This window comes from Aquila chrysaetos, chromosome 17, assembly GCF_900496995.4.
Source record: "Aquila chrysaetos chrysaetos chromosome 17, bAquChr1.4, whole genome shotgun sequence".
Lineage (NCBI taxonomy): Eukaryota > Metazoa > Chordata > Aves > Accipitriformes > Accipitridae > Aquila > Aquila chrysaetos.
In genome coordinates, this window is record NC_044020.1 from 1,637,202 (window position 1) to 1,659,801 (window position 22,600).

General features: G+C 48.5%; 1 protein-coding gene across 1 annotated transcript in view; it reads right to left on the reverse strand.

Annotated features, from left to right (window-relative positions):
* The window catches only part of CACNA1I (calcium voltage-gated channel subunit alpha1 I), a 172,771-nt gene that overhangs the window by 137,869 nt on the left and 12,302 nt on the right, over positions 1–22,600 (reverse strand). Inside the window, 1 exon segment of the mRNA XM_030041229.1 lies at positions 21,921–22,222. Coding sequence (XP_029897089.1) covers positions 21,921–22,201 — 281 coding nt within the window. The 5' untranslated portion in view covers positions 22,202–22,222.

Below are 22,600 nucleotides of genomic sequence, written 5' to 3' on the forward strand. Positions count from 1 at the left end.
TGGGACACCACAGAGCCTGGGCAGGGACACTGCCCCAGCCTGCTCCTGCAGTGCTCCAGTCAGCCGGTGAACACGGGGTGGGCACCACCGGGTGCTGAGATGGGAGACTGCAACCCCATCCCCACAGCTACTGATCACGAGCAAGAAATCCCCACCAAGAGGTGTTGAGTAGACTAGAGCAGCTCCTGTCCCCTCTAGAACTGGAGGTCCAGTGTCCCCCTGACTTGGAACATCCATCAAAAGGGCAAGTAACCTGAAAGCAAAGGAGGGGGGAAAACAGTAATAAGAATTAAGCAGAAAGGATGTTAATAAAGCAAGTGACCTGAAGTGTTTACAGACTCTCAGAAAGCCTACAGAAGTCAGGAAGCAGTCAGAGCAATGTAACAAAAACAAATAAATGAGCATCTTGAGTTGGACCAAACATCCATCCAGACTGGGCTGCAATACAGCTGCCCAGGGAAGTGTGTAAAAGTGGGATGAGCAGACACAATATTTCCCTTAAGAGCTCTTCCAGCTGCCAACCACTCTCAGCTCATGGGCTTCCCGAGCCAAATCAGGTTTCTGTATTTTTCACTCCCCCTTTGTGGATTCCTCCTAATGAGGGAGGAATGGGAACAGCCAAAGAGAATAACAACACTTGAGGAAAGCTAAGGTAATATTTGATATCAATCTTGATATAGGATAATAGAGAGACAGCATCAACATGTAGGCTTCCCGTACATAATTTACTCAGATGTGAACTGCCATACTGCTCTTGCAAATGCAGATGCACGTTTCATATCTTTGGAAGAAATTGGATGATATGCTGCTGTCTTGTACTGCAGACGTTTTATCAATAGCCTTAACCAGACATTTCAGTACCTGGCATCCTATTACAAAAGTGATAGGGGGGAAATACCAAAAGATTTTCTGAACGTTTTCTGGCTGTGACTACCAAAGGGTGGAAAAAAAACCAGCTTAGGCTTATTGGAAGCCATGAATCCTAGGGAAGGATGCTAGTTCATTATGAAAGCCCATTATTTTGTCATCTGAGATAACATTTGCTTTTTATTCATTCCTACACTTTAACTCATGCTGGTGTAGTCCTGTAGCACATTTTGCCTTAAATACAGTAATATTTGTCTACTGAAACTGTGTCTTGTGATGTTTCTGATGCCAGACACAGGGCAATCAAGAAAAGCTGGAGACCAATGACCCAGGCTGACTTGCTTTGTGAACCATGCCAAAGGTACTTCGTATCCTTCCTTCCTTCCCACCCCCCTCCCCCCCAAAACCCCCCAACATGCACTTGCTGACCTGTCACCTGCAGACCTCAGCTGAATCAGCAGGAAGAACAGACAATTCCACCCTCCTACAAAAGATCAAGCATGGTTCACAGAGAGGGAGGAGCAGCGAACAGTGGGCAGGACACCATGCACAGGAAGATCACAAAAGCAAGATGCAGTACGTGTCACCTCTAAATGAGGTCCCTAGAGCTGAAAGATTCAGAATTAAGTCTAGATTGCTTTCTACATTTAAAAACAGTGACTGTTACAGGTGTTGAGATTTTTTTTTAATTTTTTTTTAATCTAACCAAAGCCTGATCTAAATTACTAAGTGAATTTAACACTGGATTTCTGGGGGGGGGTGTAGTTATTTATTGTATTTGTTAACTTAATGGGCATGGTTTTCCACCCCTTCCAGATTTAGCTCTCAAACTAGGTCACAGTGATTACACACATCCAGTCTGAAGGCAATGCTTCTCTGCTGCTTGCGTAGAGGAAAGGGAAGAGGGAGAAGCAAAGGGTGATGGTATTGCTCAAGTGCAGTATTTGTATCTACACAAAGTGCAGTCCAAAACCATTGGTCCAAAACCTCATGAGCAGATAAAGTTGAGCTTTCTGGTTCCTCCTGGTCTCTGTCATTGCCTGGATCCCCAGGCACTTGGTAACATCCATTACTTCAAGAGCTTTGCCTCTGCCAGCCAAGGTGGGATAAAGTCAGAAAAATCCCTGTGGATACTTTTACAACCAGATTCTGCTCCTGCATCACCTCAACTGAGGTCAAGGCTTCACTGCACTGGGCACAGTTCAAGTCATCCCACTCCCAAGAGCAGATAGTTAAAAGGACCAGGCACGGGGAAGCAAAGGGCTTGAGGAGGTGACTCCCCACCTGGTGTCCCCAGCTGCAGACAGAGCTCTATCCTACCACAACAGTAGGAAGAGGGCAGCAAGACCCAGCTAGCCTGAAGTTAGTTAGTGTCTGACAGATGCTGTCAGTTTGGGGAATGGGGAAAAGAGGAAGAAAGTGAGGAAGAGAAAAGCAAACTAAAGCCTCAGAGGATGAAGAAACCTATCCTTGTGTCCAGCATAATTAGACAGCATGTCACCTCTATAGAAGAGAAAGTAGATAAAAAGAGAGATGCAAAGAAGAGAGCTGCATGTTGTCAGAATATTTTTTTTTAAGCTTCTCATTATCAGCCAAATTTTTTTCTTGTCTTCCCCACACCCAGCATCTCACCACCACTGAGAAGCTAGTTTGATGGAACACCTTAAATATTTCATGCAGTCTTCAGACTCGCAGTCCTTCTCTCCCCATCTGCTTCAGTCTGGCCCTGCCGAAATCTCAGCGAGCCCGTGGCCCTTGGCAGACTGCCTAGGCAAGGGCTCCTTTGACCCTCCTTCCTCTCAATCCACCTCTATCTTCTCCCCTGCCCTATTAAACCTCCTGTTTTTCCTTCTCTCCACTCTGCCTCCAGAGAAATCAAGTCCCAAACTGAATTTCTTCCTCCCCATTTCCACACTTCCTCCTCACTATTCCCTTTTCTTCAGCCTCTTCATTTCCTCTTCTATTCATTTTCTGTTTTATTTTGATTCTTAATGAGACATTGCCTGAGGTCAGGATTAATGGGTGTCTGAAGTGTGGGTTATTAATCCATCAGTAATCAAGCATGGGCACGAGGAACCTGGCAGTCCTCTGTGCAGTAGGGAGACCCATTGGCAAAGCTGCAGGGACCCTGCGGAGCTGGGGGGGGGGACGGGACAGTGATCAAAGGGGGGGCAGCCTGGGGCAGGAGGGTGGCAGGGCTCCCCGAGGAGGGCTCCGCTGGGGCAAATCACCTGTTGCAAGACTTGAGCCCTGGTTTTCCCAAGTGAAGGGTGTTTGCACTGAGCCCTGCCAGCACTGAAGTGAAAGGCTTTTTTTCACTGGAAGTGCCTCTGGCTAAAACAGGAAGATTTCTGGCTGTCATGGAAAGGGGACCTGGCATGGGACAGAGGATGTCTCCATGGAGAAGCAACAGCTTATTAAAGCAGGGAGAGACTCAGCATGCTGTACTCTGAGAAACAGGGTCATTTCTTCACCACTTTGGAGCTGCTCCCTCCTGGAGCAGGGGTTTGGCTCAGCCAGGAGCCCCTGCGGCAGCTCCATCCCCCTGAAGGGACCCCACCTGAACTGCTCATGAACCACAGGGTGGTCACCCCCATGGAGAGGAACAGCAGCAGCTTCTTCTCCCTCTATCTCCACTGCCCCCTTCACTCCTTCCTTAGAGGTTATTCCCCCCCCGTTAGATGCTGAGGGAATAGTGGCTCAACTGTCTCCCCATCAAACAAGGGGAGTGAGAAAAAGGAGGTGATTTTGCAGATGGAGGATGACTGTAGGCACAGAGGAGTAAGGGCCATTCTGGCTGCGCAGGGATTCCTCTACCACAGCAGCTGTTAGAGACAACAAGACCCCAGCAGGTAGCGAGGAGACACACTGGGCCACAACCAGAGGACTGGTGTGAGCAGAATGTTGAGGGGCAAGGAGACCAGTGAGATCTGACGGAGCTGGTCCCCAGCACCCTGCAATGGGGGAGAGCGTGGCTTACCCAGCCGAGGGGCCAAGTCAGGGCCAGCAAAGGCACCAGCAGGTCGGACGCCCAGAGATGGATGTGTCACAGGGCAACATGAGGTGGATGATGGTGAGAAGAGTTTATAGAAGAGCCACAGAACTAAGCAAGATGAACAGGGTTAAAGTCTCGTCTTGTGTCCTTTCCTTGCTACTAATCTCTCTAGGTCACGTTACCTATAATATCTTGTAGTCAAAGATCTTTTGACATTTTCATTACAGGACCATTAGCTTCCTCTTCAGTCGTTATTGACTATGTTAAGTAACACCAGACCTCCACCAACCCAGTTCTGTTCCCGCTTACCTTAGTGGGAGTATTGCCATTAGTTCTGCCGCCTCCAGTCCTGCACCCACACTCCTATCTTCCCAGGAAGGTCCCTTCTCCCCCCCGCTTTGTTGTTCATGCAGAAGCTGTGGCAGGGGCTCTCCCGGGCTCCCACAACGTGGGAAAGCAACACATTTGCCTAGGGTGACACACACCAGGGAAGCTGTTTCACCCAACCCGTGACGGGGAGTAAGTTGCAGAGAAACCCAGGCAGTGGAGGGTGCAGAGGCAAAGGAGAGCACGCTACAGCAGGAGATGGAGTGCCTTTGCTCCGCATTGTTTTTAATCTCCCCACCATTCTTCTTTGCCTGAATGGGAGTAGAGAAGCAACAAGGGAGCTTCACTGCCAGGCACACTCCATGGCAACACGTCAGCTTTAAAGACATACCAGCTCCTAGGAGCACTAATGCACTGCCTCATCTTATTCCCCAGGTCCTCTTTCTTGTGCCTTCTCCATGCTCCAGCCTGCCTGGTCATCCCAGGAGGTCCTGCCTAGCAGTTGTCCCTCAGATCGACAGATGCACAGATGACCAGTGAAGCACCCAAACTGGGACCTCCATGATGCTTGGCCTCGCTATCGCGTCTTCTCTTGGACCTTCCCCCTCTTTCCCCCCAGCAAAAGCTGCCGTGTGAGCATCCCCAGAGCAACATCCCACCAATTCACAGGCAGCAGCTAGGCAAGGCTCCTCTGGGAGCTCAGCTCCCCGCCTGCAGTCAGAGAAGGCAGAAGATGTTCTGCTTTGTCTCCTCTTCCCACTGGGCCTTCATGAAAGCAGAGAAATGACAACTCAACAGCTGCCTCCCTGTCTGGGGGACAGGGTGGAAGGTACGAGAATTTGGGGGAAAGGAGAATTAATCTGAACAAAGCACAAACCAAGCAAAGCTGAAACTCAAACCCAACTTGCCAGCTCAGATTTCATTTTGTTTCAGTAAGTGCCGGGTTTGAACAGAAGCATGAAGACAGCACAGACAAAAACAAGCCTGACCAAAACAAAAAAGGTGGCCAAAGTCTTGCAGGAAAGAGCTTGATCCCTCTTCTAAGATTTATACCCCAGTTTGGGAAACTCAAGAGGCCCTGAACTGGGGTTAACAAGCAGAGCTCTCTGGAAGTCAATGGAGCAGTGCCAATTTATTAGCCACAGCAAGATATGGCTCAAACACTTGAGCACTTATCTGCACTGAGCCCAGCATCTTTGGAAGCTCAGCCCACCTTGCATGCAGCCAGCAGGCAGGGGCAGCCCCATGCCCACCTCTGCCAAAACCCATCACCAGGACACAGATCGTTTCCTGGGTATGAACTCCAGCCCGTGTAGCACATTTCATTCTTCAACCTAATCACCCCTCTCGCATCCCTCACTGGCTGCCTGGATATGTCAGCCCACAGGGTAGTGCCCAGGAGGGGCTGGGAAGGCTCCACTCCCACCATCAACACAGTTCCTTGCACTGGTGGTCTACACTGGGATCCCGACACACCCGAGTCACATTTGGGAGCACACTGATTTTAACTATCTGATGCATTTCAGTCACTACCCTCCCCATCTGTGGCCTCCAGTTGGCCCAAAAAACAGCAGCCCACTAGTTCCTCCACCATGACCTATTCCCTCACCATAGCTCCACAATCTTCCCTTGAACAGTAACACCAAGCTTAAACCCTCACCTTTCAGTCAAAAGCTTTTAGGTCCCCTCAGGATGTTAAACACCAGTGGAAGGCCCCCCCTTTTCCCTGTATCCCCCTGGCATCACCCAGCCAGATGCACAGGGGAAGGTACAGCAAGTCTCTCCTACAGATAATTGCAGAGGAACTCATCAGTAGGTCAAATATTTACCCAAGCCTCATCAATGCAAATGTCTTCTAATCCTCTTGTACCTTTTAGGCACAGCAAGAGAATGGTGAGTACACCTCTGATTTATACAGATGCATATAAATTAGAGTAATAAAAACCTCATTTAGATGATTTATTATGTAGTAATTCTATCGCTATTAGTCAAATATATTTATTGTGTATGTATCATCGATATAGAGAGTTAGTAACATAAAAGCAATATATACATTGCAGTAACAGTTCCTATACTTTTTTTCTGTCCAATTCTCAGTGCATTTTGATGGTCTGACTGCTGCTTGCACACGTGTTTTTGCTGAGAGCCATGCTGGCTCTATGAGAGTTATCTCCCAGCCTGCATCTCAGTGTACACGTGTTGAGGTGGGGGGAGATAGAGACATAACAATCTCATGACAGTGCATTTGAGGCTTCTGTGCAATTTCCAAACGCAAGCATGCAGCTAAGTGCCTGAAGGCACCAAGAATAAGCAGCGCAGTTGGCAGGGAAGGGGTGCAGAGATGAGCCTATAAATACAAAGCTTCACTGGGGGAAGTGGCAGGGTCTCAGAAGAGATCATTCAGTGGGATGAAATAATTCCAGGTGTAACTATTAAGTCCAGAAAGTAAAGACTTTGCACCAGATCCTCTATTGGGAATTTGTCTGTGTTCCTGAAAAGCTGCCCGAGACCCATGAAAATGTTAATCATCAGAAAAGAATAATCCTGCATCCAGTGGGGAGAGGTGTCACAGCGATGGATGAGGAAATCCTTCACACGCACAAACAACAATGGGAAATGCCATAGGTACAAGACAAAGTCTCAAGTGCGCGACACTAATCTGCTTAATCACACTCAAGAAGTACCCAGAGAAGTCAAGTGGCCGGGGAAGGAAATAATCGCTTTTGTGCTCTCCTGCTAGAGCTGTCTAACCCGATACCTTTGCTTCCACTGATGGAACCACAGACATCCTCTGTGCTGTGGGGAACATCCCAGGTCATTCAGCCACCCATGCCCTTGCCTCTGCACAGCAGCACACCAGCTCCCGTCTCTATTTCAAGTGATGCCCAGCACCTCTCTGCTTTCCCCACCGCAACGCCCTTGGTGACATCTTCCCCTGCGGCTACGCTCTTCTGTCCCTTGGAAACTCTGCCCAGAAATGCCTCAACAGCAGCACGCCTGTGCCCGCACACACCAGCAGTGAGGACACGTTGGCTGCTACCACAGCCAAATAAGCCTTGGGCATTTTTATCGCCCAGAAGCTTAGGAAGATATCTCCCAGGTTGAGCGCAAAAAGAGGGGTGGGCCAAGTGCCACAGGCAATCTTTTGAAATTTAAAGCTGGAAGAAAGACTCAGCTATACCAACGTGACAAAACAGGGACTGTCGGTGCATTTAACTACTCTTCCAGAGACACCTGGTATTTATCTCCACTATGTTTGTCTCGGCAAAGGGGAGATTGGCACAGCCACTAGCTTCAGGGGCTCGCAGCAGTTCCTCTGCTCTACCTCCTTCCCCTGCCCCTCCCCGATGCTGCAGGGGAGACGACAGAGGGGCTCGCCCCAAGCGCAGTGCTTGGCCAGTCTCTCTGTCCGTGGGGAACAGGAAAAAGAAAATACAGGGACACAATGCACCACAGCACAAGGGGACACAAGGCCACATTCAAACGGGGTAGAGAGGAAGAGGAGTCAGAACAGAAACGCAGATCAGGCCCCTGCAAACACAGGTATTGTTGGCCAACACAGCGATGAGAGTCCCTTCTGTCCCTATGCCACAGCCGTGCAACCGTGGCCTGACACATCTAAAATGACTGCAGCCCTGGCATTCATGACTCCTCCTAGGAGTCAAATTCAGCAACACCCAACCCTGAAGTCCTAGCTTAGTTGTGACCCAGGTTCCTGAGGTGGCCAGGGTCAGGAGTCCCCTGAAGGTCGAGTAACCTCAAAGCTGCCACCTTCCTCCTCCTCATAGAGGAAGGTCCAAGCAGACACTTAAGGCTGCTTCTGTATCTCCAGAGCATGCTGAAAAGTCCCATGGATATCCTAGAGCAGACCTCCCCAGCCTGTTCTCCCCCCGTGTGGCCCTCGGACGATGTTCTTCTGTGGGAAGTTCCCCTTCACCCAGGGCAGAGAGCACATTTCACCTTCTACAGCCTACCTGTGATCTGGATTCATGTCTCACACCCAGCCAGAGAATCCCTGACGTGACAACTCGGGGAAATCAAATGAAGTGCCAATCCTATTTCATTTTTCAGTAAAATAACCCCCATATGGGAGAAAACACAGTTTCCCCAGACATCTGCCACACATTCCAGAAAAATGCATTACAGGCATGCCACTAAGTGTGAAATAGATTTTTAAAAGTTAAAAAGCTATTGGATATTTAAAGGATGTGTGACATATCACAATATGCTGGAAATGCATTTTAAAGAAATAACAGCACCTCAAAGATACTGTGGGGGGATGCAATTAATTCTGTGCTTTGAAAAAAAAATCCCAGGTTATGGTTCTCTGGAGAAGGAATGGTTGGGTTTTTTTAAAGTACCTACTTTAATAGTTAATTATTGTATTGTAGAGGAAACTTGAGGCTTCAGTGAGAGCTGAACTACACAGTAGAAGGCTATATGCAGCTACAGTGATAACACTAATTTTAATTAATCCTACCCCAAACTCTTCTCCCTTCCAACACCCAGTCTCATTTGCTTAGAGCTTCATCTGACTGGCAGCTTGAGCTGAAACTTCCATAGCAGGTACGACTACTTTTTTTTTGGTGGAAAACTAAGTTGAATTTCAACAGTTGCAAAAAAAAAAAAAAGAGTTGTTTTGTCTGTGAAGAAGTATTTGACAGAGTTTGGGGTTTTGGGGTTTTTTTTGTTTTTTTTGTTTGTTTTTTGGTTTTTTTTGTTTTTTGGGTTTTTTTTTTTTTTTTTACTAGCACTTGTGGCTGGATGCTCTGAAACACTGCTTTTGCACTGGGCAGCAGGGTAGCCTGAGACCTCTTTTGCTCATCCTGTAACAACCCATCCAAATGGAGATAAATTAGTAGCTGCCATGGAGGAAAAAAAAAACCCATGCTTTGAATATGTTCAGTCGAGACTGTTTTGATATGACTCAATCCAAGAAGTTAAGGATGAATGTGGAACCTCAGTTTCTCCCTCTCCACGCTGCCTTCACAACACAATCTTTCACTGCAAGTTCATGCGGTTTTTCCCACAGGATCCCCACAGCCACAGGGAGGGATGGCACTCGGTGAAGACGGTGATGTGACACCTATTTAGCCAATGGGCCTTACTGAAGTTTGCTGGCAGCAAAGAAACAGAAAGAAGCAGGAATGCAAAGCGCGCAGGCTCTGGGGCAGGGACATTCCTTCACCCACCAACCCCACGCGGGATGCTCCCATCCCACCCCGTCTCACCGCAGCCTGAGCCCTCCAGCCCTGCCTCCACTTGGGCTCGCTGCCCCAGCCTTCGCCTTCCCGGCCAGCTTCTTCCCATCCAGATCCTCACCTCTCCCACCCTGGTTACCTGCCCCTCCATTAGCCTTGCCCAGCCCACCCAGTCTCCTCTCCAGGTTAATCGCTCATGCCATCACTCCCCAGTCCCTCCTCTCTGGTGGAAAGATCTGATGGATAAGCTTCCCACCCCAGCTTCCTGCTGGCTGCCTGACCCTCTGGACTTATTTTCCTCCTGGGCTTCTCTGATCACCATTCCAGTATCCTTCCCAGGCTTTTTGCATGGTCCCTGTTTCCCAGACCTCAAATTAAAATTTCATTAAGGGATAAAAAGAGCTTTGCCATGGGAAAAGTTGGGCAGCTTTAGAAAACCACGTTACCACCTCATGTAACAATGAAAAGTCAGTCGTCCATTTCTTTGGTTCTGGTTGTATGCGTGGACCTCACATGAACAGTGTGACTTCAGAGATCCCGCTGGGCAGGAGAAAGGAAAAACATTACTCAGCACCCAGCAAGGAAGAAACTGTGTATTATCAGGAGATTGCCTGTGTCGGGAAAGACAACAGGATCAACCTATAAGAAATAGAAACTAGGAGGCTGTAGCATGGGACGAACAAAATGCCACGAGGAAACTGTGAGAAGACTGCTGCCTCCAAAGGCTTTTTCCAGTGTAAAACAGGTGGGCTACCATCTAGGGCCCCCTCCAGTTGCTAAAATCCCATTTCCAAAGAGGGCTCCAGATAGGAAGACAAGAGCCATTGCTAGCACAGAGGCTGCTAAACAGGGGGTCAACAAGTACAGAGGAAAGGAGCAAACTCTAAAGCAGGGAAGGATCCTATTCCATCAAGGAAATGAATCAGAAAAAAGCCACGGGGAAAGAAAAAAAAGCAAGCAAAAAATTGCCTTGAGAAAAAAAAAACCCACAACATCCTTCATTAAGAAATATCACAGTTGGCCAGCAGCACTTAACATCAGGCAGTACCAAAGGCAATATATTATTACTGTTGCACTTCTACAAGCATGTCTTTTTTAACATAATTCACTTATGACACAAACACTTTCAAGGCCTGGCCTGAATCTCACATATGGACAAAGCAGAGCCTGCCAGATTCACCCATAAAACCAGGAGACTTACTCAAAGCAAAAATTACATCGCAAGTCGATAAATATGTGAACATAAACAATGACATAAAAATTGTAATACATCACAAAGCATACTTTTCTCAAATATGTTTTAGCTTAATTATTGATAACAATGCTTGTTAACAATGCCTGCTAGCTAGCTGGTAAATGATCTGCGATACATTTTGTAGAAAATAAGGACATTGTATTCATAGGGGGACTTATTTCCACACTAGAGTGCCAAGTTCTTGGCCGACAAGCAAGCTGCAGGATGCAGGTAAATGTAGGAAGCATCCTTTTGGGGTGTGTGAATGATGGGGCAAGGCAGATTTGCCAAGTACACCTTCATGGTGTTTTAGTGTGCTCCCAAATAATAAGCAGGGCTTGGAAGGCAGGCAGAGCTTTTGGATCTCTGTCTTGAGAGACTATCAACCTCTGCATGGAAAAAAGTATTTCTCCGCCCTCAAATACTGAGCTCCTGCCTCTTCCATGCCCATGAAACAGAACAGCTGCTGTTTGTTACAGACTGCCTGTTTCAATAGGGAGGTTAATATTTTACCATGTGTTTTCTTTCCATTCCTTCCCTGCTTCTTGTCTGTTGAGGCAAATCTCACAGCTAGCATTACAAGAACTGAATTCAGCAGCTTTCTCCTGGATGAATTTGTACTGATGTTAGCCCTTTTCATCCGTGAACTCTTTAAGAACTGAAATCCCACAGGAGGTACGTTCGGTTCACTCTGCCTCTCAAGACATCCAGTTACTTCAAGCTACAAGCAATCTGAAAGCCCTTGTGGTATTTCAGCATTTATGCTACTCTAGGGAGGCAGCGATAAACAAAACCAAGTTATTAAAGTAAAGATGAAACAGCTCTCACAAAGGTTTGGGGGTCAGGAACAAGGCTGAGACAGCAGTGTTGGTTCAACTTTTGTAAGCAAACCCTCGAGCACCTTGCCCAGCTTCCAAGCTGGGGCACGGGGCCAGGAGACCGCAGCCACGCAGCTCCCAGCCAGCATGCTGGGCTCACATCTGTCTGCATCTGCCCACAAGAGCCAGCCCTGGTCAGCAGGGATTAGCAGAGGGACAGCTACCTCCCAGAGAGGAGCAGGGCCAGACGCTCCAGCAGCAAGTCTCACCCAAGCTGGCCCAGGGATGCTCACCTCCTAGCACCCTGCTCCAGGGTGGATGCACCCCTCGGATCCTGCCGTCAGCACAGCGCTCCTGCACACTGACAGCTCAGGATGGGGACGTCGGGGATGCCGCTTGCACGCTGGAGGGCACGGGGGGATAGCTGCTGACCTGGGCTGGGAATAAAATGCTCTAGACAGGGATGGAAGCAGCCTGCGAGCATGAAGCAGCAGCAAGCCCACCCCACTGTGTGGCAATCCCCTCCACAGATAGGAGAAATCCACCGTTTTCACAGGTAAACTATCGCATCTTTGTGGAGCCCTGGCCTTTTCCCTCCTTCTAACTAAGCCAATGAGTTACGTCCCCTGTTTAAATCCTACCTTCAGATCTTCCCTTTAGCTCCTAACCATTCCCCCCAGAAAGCCTGTTGTCCACAATACTGGCTAAGAAGGGCACTTTGTGGAAAGAGCCAATTCAAGGGCAGCAGCAATCAATGCAGACAGACTGCAAGCAGCAAAACCTGGGAATGACAGCAAGGGAAGAAAAAAAAAAAAGGAGAGGGAAAAATGACAGACTGCCACAGATGGAGAAAGGAGAGGGGAGAGACAGGGTGGCTAGTCACGGGGGGGGCTGCTGGGGGAGTTGCAGGGACTCGGCAGCTCCGAATCACACTCGAGGAGGGGGAGCAACAGCAGCTTTTATAGACTCGAGCATGGCAGGCAATGATGAGGGGAGACCAGGGGAAGAGAAAACTAAAAAGAAAGGATAAGCAAAGAGTGTGGTTTTGTATCATTCACGAAGACAGATTTCTCTTTCCTCCTGGATGAGTTGCAGCATGTAAGCGTGAAGGGCACCGTTGTCTCGGGGGACAGACGGTCACCCACATCACAGCTCTGCACATCCCCTGTCCCGCCTGAGGGAGTCTCTCCCCTCCCGATTTGCACTGATGCAACAGGCAGGGAGAAAGCTGGAGAAAGGGGAGGCAGAGGTGGGCATCCTTCAGGCAGGAAGGCCAAGCTAAGCTCTCCATCTCCATCCCCACCTTGCAGTCAGTCAGGGCTGGGCAGGCGAAAGCTGTTCCAACCACAGCACCGCACTCCATCTCCAGCCCCCAGACCAGCCAACCCATCCAAACACCTACGCAGGTCTTCTAGCAGGTAGGTTACGCTGCCATCGCACCACCTCCTTACTCACTTCACTGGTCCTCAACGGCAGTCAATAAAGATAAGCGCTCGCACTGATTCTCTCAGATCTATCATCCGCCTTTGATACCATTGATTACAAGGATTTGTCGAGATGCCTGCCAAGCTCAGCAGGGATTTTCAGCATGGTGCCAGAGTAGCTGTTCCCAATCAAGATAACCTCCACTTACCACTCCCCATCAGTTTGTCTTACATTTTCATAACTGCATTTCATCTCTTCTTTTACAAGTCCAGCTGCACTCTTATCTGCCTTCCTTGCACACCTCAGCCTCCTTCCCTAGCTGCTGGTCACAACTCCGCTGCCCTCTCCCGCCAGAATAAAAAACATCCCCCCTTGGTGAGCCCATCCCCTCCTCCAAAGCTTTTCCTGAGATGATCCCTGCCGATTTCCACAGCGGAGCGCAGAGCACCCCTCCGGGGAAGGGGGGCAGCTCAGGCAGCAAAGCCAGCAGCGTTCCCTCCCTGACGGAGGAGCACGGCCAGCACGAGGCAGCACAGCCCAAACCCACGGCCCAAGGAGCAGCGGTGACGAAGAGCAGGGCAAGCCCAAGCCCCTAAACGGATCCGTCCCTTTGAACAGCCTGGTGGCCCTTCCCACCACCGCTCAGCCCTCCTCCCACTGTCCCCACCAGCAAGAGACTGCGAGCCCCGTTTCAGAGAAGCACACTTCAAAGAGGACTGCCTTCGCCCCTGCCCCACGGCAGGCGGCCAGGGGCGACGGCACGGGGATGTGCGAGGGACTCGGGGAAGGAGCTGGCCGGCCAAGGAGCGCCGGGCCAAGCAGAACCGGTGGGCAAAGCGAGTGCAGGACAGGAGCGGGTGCAAGCTTGAGCCTGGTCCATCTCAGACCGGGCTGCAGCCTCCCTACACCTTCAACTTCCATGGACAGCATCTCTCAAGGACTAAAGATCTTCCCAGCTTAGGGGCTGGCAGCTCAGCAGCCTCTTTGCTCCTGTTCTCTCCATGGGTCTGAAATTGGCCAAGTTTTTCAGTCTTTCCTCTTAACCATCCTGGGACCAGCTGCGAGCCATTTGCTGCAGAAGAGCTGCAATTCTGTTAACCATTCCTCACCTGAAGCAGCCCCTGTCAAGTGTTACTCTCACCACACAGCAAATTCAGCTGGCTGCTGGCCTTTCCCCATGGTCTGGGGTGGGAAGAGTGTCAAGTCCTCAAATAGGCAGCTGGTCAATTTGTTAGAGTTAATTGCATTATTTAATTCACATTGTTATGACAGAACATGCAATTAGAGGTCTGGTCAGAGCATTTTATAGGTCTTAAACTCAAAATGAGTATTTTTATTGCCCTTTCTATTTCTCCAAGAGCCCCCTCCGGCTCCCTCACTCACCCTGCTCTAATGTTCACAAAGGCTGAAAAAGGCAAACTGACCATTTTTCAGAGAGTAAATGGTTCTCATCTCCAAGGCAAAATATATTCCAGTGAATAAACACAATATGCTCCAGAAAGGATTTTTCTGCATTTGTTTTGGTTCAGCAACACACTTTGCAGAGGGGTGGGGAGGTCCCCCAAAGCAGGCACTGCCACCATCCCTGCGTTTGGCCAAGTACATCGTCCCTCTCCTCTGGCGTGGCACTACCAGGTACCTCCCAGGCTGCCACGAACCACACTGTGCTGTATGGCAAGACAAGACCCATCTTCCCAGCCTAGCCTGAAGAGCAACAGCTGGTACAAATAGGTCTGTTTTCACTAGGTGTAGCGGAACAACACTGATCTACACCAGACAAGGATGTGACTTTCATCCTGTACTCTCTCCCACCCATTTCCCCACACCTTCCACATTCATTGACCAGAAATCCAGGGACCATATTGAGATACTTCGTAAAAAGCTGTTGCAGTAAGACTCCTAGCCCTGCTTTCCTGAAGCATCAGGGCACAGAGCATTAGCAGGTCTTTTATTGCTTTTGGCATATATTGGGGAAACAGGGCAGCACAACACACACAGAGGAAAAAAAAAACCAAACCACAAAAACCCTCTCCTAAACCACAGATTCCTCTCAGTATTTTGCAGTTAGCCCTTCCTCCAACAGTAGGAATCTCTCCTTCAGTAACAGGGAAAACGCTCAGAGCTTTGCATGAAGACAGTAGGTATGCACCAAGAATTTTTTCAGCCTTATTTCTGATTTTGTTAGGCCTTACGGACATTAAAGCTTCAGACAGTCAGATCTCTGGTTTTGTTTGTGCTGTTGTCCTGCTTCATTTCCAAACCATGGTCTTTGACTTCTCACTATAAAAACCTCCAGAGAATAAGCTAAAGGGATAGGAGGCAGTGAGATATCCTGTCTCAGCATTTGTGCTTAGATACACAGGGCCAGCTTGCAAGCCAGCCAAATTTAGACCTCATCCCTTTGCATCTGCCCACTTGCCTGGAACTGCGTACATCTCGCATACGCGCAACCCAGCCAACTTCTTACAGATCACAAGCATGCAAATCCCCTTCAAACGCGTCCATCCCTTGTGTGCCACTAACGACAATGCACAAGTCTGAATTCTGTTTACACCACACCATGTGCAACTGATCCCTCTAAGCTTCCCATCGTAAACTTGCACATCAAACGACCCACACTAATGACACTCCCTTGTCACTAGTGGAGGTAGCTTCCTTCCCAACTACTTGGGCAGGTCCTGAGCACTCTCACACCCCCCTGCCACCCGGCTGCCAACCGCAGCCAGGAAACAGGGTTTCTATCCCAGGAAAGAAGTTGGATTTCACAGAACTACTTTTTTCCCCCATCCAGAGTCGAGGAAGACAGTGTGCCTTCCCCTCCTCCCACAAAAATTGCCCAATATTTCATTATGGAAAAACTAAAATGTTCAGACTGTACCATTTCCAAAACTAAGCCTCCTCCCTGCCTTTCCCTTTGCCTCCCTCCATAGCATCTGGGGACCCAAAGAGCAGAGCAACCCTAAAGGCAGCCCAGGATGCTCACCAGCAACCCCTGCAGCCCACTATCCAGAAACTCTCTCTTTAGTAAAGAAGAAAAAATAGGCACCTCCAGAAAGCAACTTTGCCCTCTGAAAGGAGGGGTGAAGCCAAGCATGCTGAATTTCCTGCTACAGATGGCAGTCTGTCAAACATCTGCAGAGAGCCTGGATGCCTGGTTTTCAGGCAGGTAGAGTTAGATGGGGTGAAGGCCAGCCAGCTTCCCAAGAGGAGAATTAAAGAGAAATTAAGGGTCAGTTCACAAGCGTAGGAAACATCTGCTTTAAAGCACATTGTTAACACAAAAGGAGAGGAGAGTAGTTGAGGACAGATTGATGCTGGGGAGATGGCCATGTTGGCCCAGTGCATGCATTGCCTTCAAATATTAATCAAGTTTATGGACAATTGGCTTATTAAAAGGCACCCTTATTTGCTAATAGCAAACTTCATTCCACCAATAGGGAGCTTGGCAGAGCAGCAGACAACCCAGCAGGATCTAAAGCAGGCTTGCCCCCTTTTAAAGCTTGAAAAGCATTTGGCCGATGCCACGGGGAACACCACATGTCCACTGGAGAGCTCTGGATCAGCTCAGTTTCCCATGCAACAGGAATGACTGTAAAGTTGATTTAGCATGTTGTGGAGCACAGAGAGGTTAGATAACCTCTTACAGAAAAAAAAAAACATCTTGCACTTGTTGGATCTTGGGTATGCAGATATGTCTGTTGGCTAGAAGGAGGTCTACAGAGCCATGTAATCAACAGAAATCAATCCATTCCTAAGGGCACAGCAGCAACATCTGCCTGATTACCTAGAACGATACAAAGCTATCACAAGTCCTCAAATAAGTGCCAGACTCTTCAGGTGTCTTCTGAGCTAGATTTGCAAAGAGAGACAGGAGAGATCTGTCTTTAAAATGGAAAAGCAGGAATAGCATACACATTTTAGTGTTTTCCAGGTATGCACATAAAAGCTGATACTGCTGACCCTGAGAGTGGAAAGCCATGATCCCTAGGTCCTCAGAATGATGAATGCTGCTTAAAATTCATAAGCCACTCAATTTTTGATGTATTATTATACCTTCTGGTCACATTTCCAAGCTTTTCTCTGCCTACTAGAGAGGCAGGAACCTTTCTTTTTTTATTATTTATATATACAGACACACACACAAACATACACATGTAAAAAGAAAAGTAAACCTCATCAGAGGATTACAGAAGCTCAGGCCTTAAGACAGACAACAACTATTACAAGACTTGCAATAGATTTGCAGCTGGTGTTTGCTTATTAACTAACTACATCCAGTTGTTATGAAGACTGCATCCAGGGTTTAACGGTACACAAGGCAACAGCTTAAGGCAGAAACAAGTACAACATACTGCAGAATCTGCACGTAAGATTTCGCTCACACAAAAACAAATTGCCCAAACTGGTATTTGACCAGGGTGTAATATATTGATACACCTATTCACCCAAAGCTTATTAAAGAGCAAAAGGTTTGTCAGCCCCTCGGCCACATGTGTCACCTGAAGAGCAGCGGGTTTGCCAGCACAGGGTCCCCACGCACCGCGGCATCGCCTGCTCAACGTCACCAAGAGAAGCATCAATTACCAGTCCACACACACATCATTTTCTTTGCTCCTCCAGCATTCGATTCTCCACTCTGCTCCCATAGGGCAGTGCCAGCATCAAACACCGCTATTGCCATCAACCGCCATCCTATACTCAGTCGGCTCGTACGTAAATGATATCTGTGGCACCAGGCAGGGAGGATGTGGGCAATAAATCGGTGGGTTTTCTCAGTTCCCCATCGATATGCCCAAGGCCAGTCCCATTTCCTCGTGCACCAAGCACATAGCCCCAGCCAATACAGCTGCCAGTACAAGTTACAGGAAAGGTACCCCCAGAAGCACGGGAGGACTTTTAGGGACAGGTACTACGGCAAAGCCCCTACTTGGAGGATCTTTAAAGCTAATGAGCTACAAGGCAGCTCCTCAGTACACACAAGCTGCCATACTAGCTTTGAGAAGCCACCCTGCTCTGTACCCTATAAAACACAGCTCCCAGGACTAAAAATTAAGTGCGTATATAAGCTTTTGCACAACTGGGACCTGACCCGCTGCTCCTCCACCACTGAAATCAACGGGAAACGCAACACTTCACTGCCCGAGAGCTAAACAGAACTGCAAATGGCCAAAACACTTCACAAATGAGGGAAGGGGGCTGGTATATAACACAAAGCAAGAAAACAACAGAGTGGTGAACTGCAGAGCCTATCTCATTACTGCTGCAGTTTTAGCATTGATTTTTTTTAATGGCACACTTCACTCTTGCTCTCACTGTCATGTCAATATTATAGATACAACAACAAAGGGAGGACTGGGCCTCCTGGAAAGAGGTTCTTTTAAAGAAACCCTCAAAGGACAAATCAAGTCTCCTGTGTTTGACCCTAGGGATGGATGAAGTGTAAAGTCTTTATGGAACCCCAAGGAGTCCAACAGCAACACAGGCATCCAGGCATCTCTCTCATAATCTTCTCATAATTTGCAAAGTGCATCAGGATCCATTTGTAAGGCACCATGTGGCATGCCCTTTATTTAGTCCCAAACACTTTAGAAATTCATAAGATGAGTGCTACACAGTTGTTTTGAAAACATGTTTTCACACTTTTCACCCTATTTCCCCTTCAAGCTCAACTTGAAAGCCCATTTGACATGGAGTTTAGGTTTTATAAAACAAACAAAAAATCTTACAGCCTCTTTCATAACCATATCTCAAATATTGACTGTGTTAACATCGTAGCTGCAACAGCTCTATGGTCTGCAACTCAGAGCAGCCAGCCTTCTGCCCGTTCATCAAAACAGAAATCAACCTAAACAAACTGTTTGGCAGGTTGCTCATGTGCTGCATCACACCAGACTCCCTTCCAACAGGCACACTTACCAGGAGCCAAGCCAGGCTCTCCAGGTGTGCATTGCATTGCATACCCAGCTGATTACACAGCAGTTACCTGTATCTAACAAGGTTAATCAGGATTTAAAAAAAAAAATTTGCTCACCAATAAACTAGGGCAATTCAAGCATTCATTCACACTGTACATAAAGCCACCCCAGAAATGTGTAATCACTTAACTTCAAAGCATCAGGTTCCTTTTCACCACACAGCAAAATGGCAAAAAGCACAGTAAATACTCCCTTTGGGGACAAACACCACCAGTTTCCCATGGAACATAAGTCCCTATCTTAAAAGGGAGTTAGGGTCTACAGTTTTTTCAGTAACAGCATTACACATTTATATGCTAATATGCATCCAGAAGTGATTTAAAGCAGGGATATAACTGGTTCTTTCTCCTCTTACTGCACTGCAGCAAAGGAATATGGCAGTTGTTTAATAGCACATAACAAAATTGCAGGACTGTTCATGGAAGGAAAAATAATCTTCAGAGGAGGGGGATTTAAGTAGGTAGAATGCAATTACCTAAATTGAAATTTGGTGGTTAATGACCTTGTGCTTACAAAAACTGCTACATAGTCCTTAACGATCAGAGCTTCCATTTTAAGTCTCATTGACAGTACTTCCATAACAATGATCATGAAGCTCTGGCCTAGTAGAAAGTCAATGAGAAGATTAACAGGCTTTTAATTAATGCCCCATGTTTTTTGCTGAATATTCAGGAAAGGCCAGGTGTTGCCCTGTGACAGTGACTCAGCCTGCCCCTGCGTGGCACAAGCACATTGGAGACCCAATAGGCCGAAAGAACAGAGATGAAAAACTTCAGACAGCGAAAAAGCAGGCAACCATATAAATTCTTAGAAGACACAATTTTACTTTCATAGAAGCATTCTTTACAAAGAAGCTCATTCCCAGCCAGGGATGAGACCACAGTGAGTGATCTGCCACCAGGCCACGGAACTGTACCATTTCTATGGTGCCATCAAAAAAAGTGTGATGCGAAGAACATATTATTACCTGCAAGAAGCCTTCAGGGTGCAGAAACAATCCCCATTTGAAAAAAGTTATGGGAACTACTTACTTCATGATCCATTCAAAATGAGGACCACAGGGGGTGGGGGCAAAATCAAAGGAGGAGTTGAATCCTCTCCACTCAGTCTCCACTTTTCAAATAATCTCCTGACTTCACACAGCTGAGCTGAAATCACAGGTCTGAAACAACCCTTTCAAAAGGTTTCCAGCAGCCCCACCATTGCCCTTCACCCCCGGTGTCACATGTACCCAGGTGTAATGTCATCAACAGGTGATTGAATGAGAGTTGTTTCCTTCCTTCTATAGCTTCTACTATGAAAAAGTCCTTTTCAGAGTCAAACAGCACACATGTCCAAGGGTTAAAACAAAAGTAACATTTAAACACCAAAATGGCCATATAGAGCCCAATTCCTTGAATAACACAGCCCCAACACCTTAAAGCAAATGCCTTGCTGTGTACCAAATGGGAGGGAATGTTTTGACTGTCTTTTTAGCCAGAAGTAGGGACAGACTCTTCTCTTCTTCCCCCACAACCTCCTTCCCCCATTCAAGAGCAATTCTTCATCCCAAATCCAGGCTATTACTCTTCTCTCATTTTCCGAGTCCAGCCTTTTCACCGAGACACAAATCTCTCATTTTACTCTGAGCCCACCACATGCTGGGACAAGATTTCCAGGACATAATAACTAGTGCAGACGCACGGTGATTGAAAGGCAATGCATAATTCAATACAAAGTTTTAAAATTTTAAGGAGCAGCCAGTAAAAAGGAAAGCAGAAAACCTAAACCTTCAACAAGTTCTGTCATAACCTGTGCTTGAGACTGCAACACCTTTTTAAGGGCTTCTGAACTTTAAGAAAAGAGCTCAGAGCTGAAACCCAAACCTTTTCCTAGATTTGAAATTGAAACAAATCTCCAGATTCATCAGCCATCTAAAGTCATCTGTTATTGGTGACAGCACCTCAAGACTTCACCCAGGATTTGGCTCCTGAAGCTGAAAAGGCTCTTAAAAACATTTTGCAAGTCTCTGCTGTGTACCCAGACACTCAGATTTAATCTAGAAGCCAATGCATCAAAACCATAACAAGCATCCTTATAGATAATACCCACCTAACTAGGAGCTAAGAAACTTCCAGGTAGAAATTACCATCACTTCAGATTTCTGGCCAGAAAAAGGTTCGAGTAAAACTTCAGACCCACCTCCCTGATGATTCATCTTCTTCTCCGCTTCCTCCCTATCCCAAAGGGTCCCACAATCCAAAAAACACCAAGTGCCCTCCACCTGTTTTTTATATTGCGTCAGGCTCAAGAGCCACAGAGGCCGTTGCTTCCCAGCAGCCTCAGCGCTAATGAGCTGCGCAGGTGGTTGTCATTGCACTGGTGGGTTGCAGAGGTCTCCTTGCAATCAAGGCACCCAGCGTGAACCGTGACACCTGTGTGTGTGACTGCTGACCTCTGGTGCAAACGAAGGATGTGCTCATCTCCCGGAGATCTCTCCCAGGGCGTATGGGGCTCAGTATCAAACTCCGGACAGATTCTCCCATTCGTTCCCGGCCAGACATCGCGGCAAGACATCGGCAGTGACACGTGCTAGGTGGAAAGGCAAGGGGTCACCTGGGTACCCTCGCGATCGAGGTCCAGCCGTGGTCGTTCCCCCACCAAGGGCAAGACGAGCTCCCCCTAAAGCCTGTACGCTCACAGGGAGGAGACACCTCTGCCATTCGTGGCAGCCTGCCGGCTACCTCCTGGGCTAGCAAATCCCGCTCCGTCCCGGGGCAGAGGCGAAAAGGGAGCTGGGAAGGGGAAGAAGGGGCCTTTCTAAAATATCTCTCTTCAACACTCCCCTCACCCAGCCCCCTGTGACCGGGGCTGTCAGCTCTCTCTGAAGTCCCCTCTTTCATAATCAGCTTCTTTTGATCACACGCTGTAACGGCTGAGGTTCTGTTTAAACACGAGTGAGGAAAAAAGCAGGTCGTTAAATATGTAGGAAACGTCATTCCTTACCTGCCAGGCACCCCGGGAGGGCAGGGAGAGGGAGGGATGGGGCAGGAGGGAGCGAGAAGCGGGGAGGGAGAAGGGGCAGCTCGGAAAGGATATGGGTTGCACACCATTTTGATGCACCAGTTCCGCGGGCTGGTGGTCTGCTTCAAGCAGAAGAAGACAACCGGGGCCAAGTCGGGGTAGGGGACATCAGGGTCCGGCGGGGAGGTGCCTTCCTCATCCTCCCCCAGCTCCGGGGAGGACGGCGGCTGCTCCGGCGGCGTTGGCTGCTCCGAGACCCCCAGATCCACGGGCTCCAGCGGGCAGACGGCGGAGGCGTGAGGGGGCTGCGGGCCTGCCGGCCGGGTGGAGGGAGGCTGAGGGACATACTCTGCCATGCCAGCCGCAAGAGAGAACCCCTGGAGAGGAGGGGAGAAAGAGAAATGAAACCCACGTGAGGCATCAGCAGCGAGAGCGCAGCGCGCCCGTGCTCTCCCGGCAAGCTCGGAGCGGGGGAGAGCTGCGGGACTGACGGCTCTGACAAACGATAAACCACAGTCGCGCTTTGTGCTGAAGCAATTTTAAGCAAAACTCTTTTCTGCCAGTCCCTCTCTCCACCAAGACTCCTCTGGCTAGTCCTCTCCATCACTATCTACATCAGCCCTGTGGGCGCTGAGACACCCCGGCACGGTGCTCCACCATCTCAAGTGATGGTGCCGACTCTTTTGGAGATGGCCCGAGCACCTTAACGGAGCACTGCGCTTTGGAACACAGCCACCCTGCCCTCGCAGTCCTTC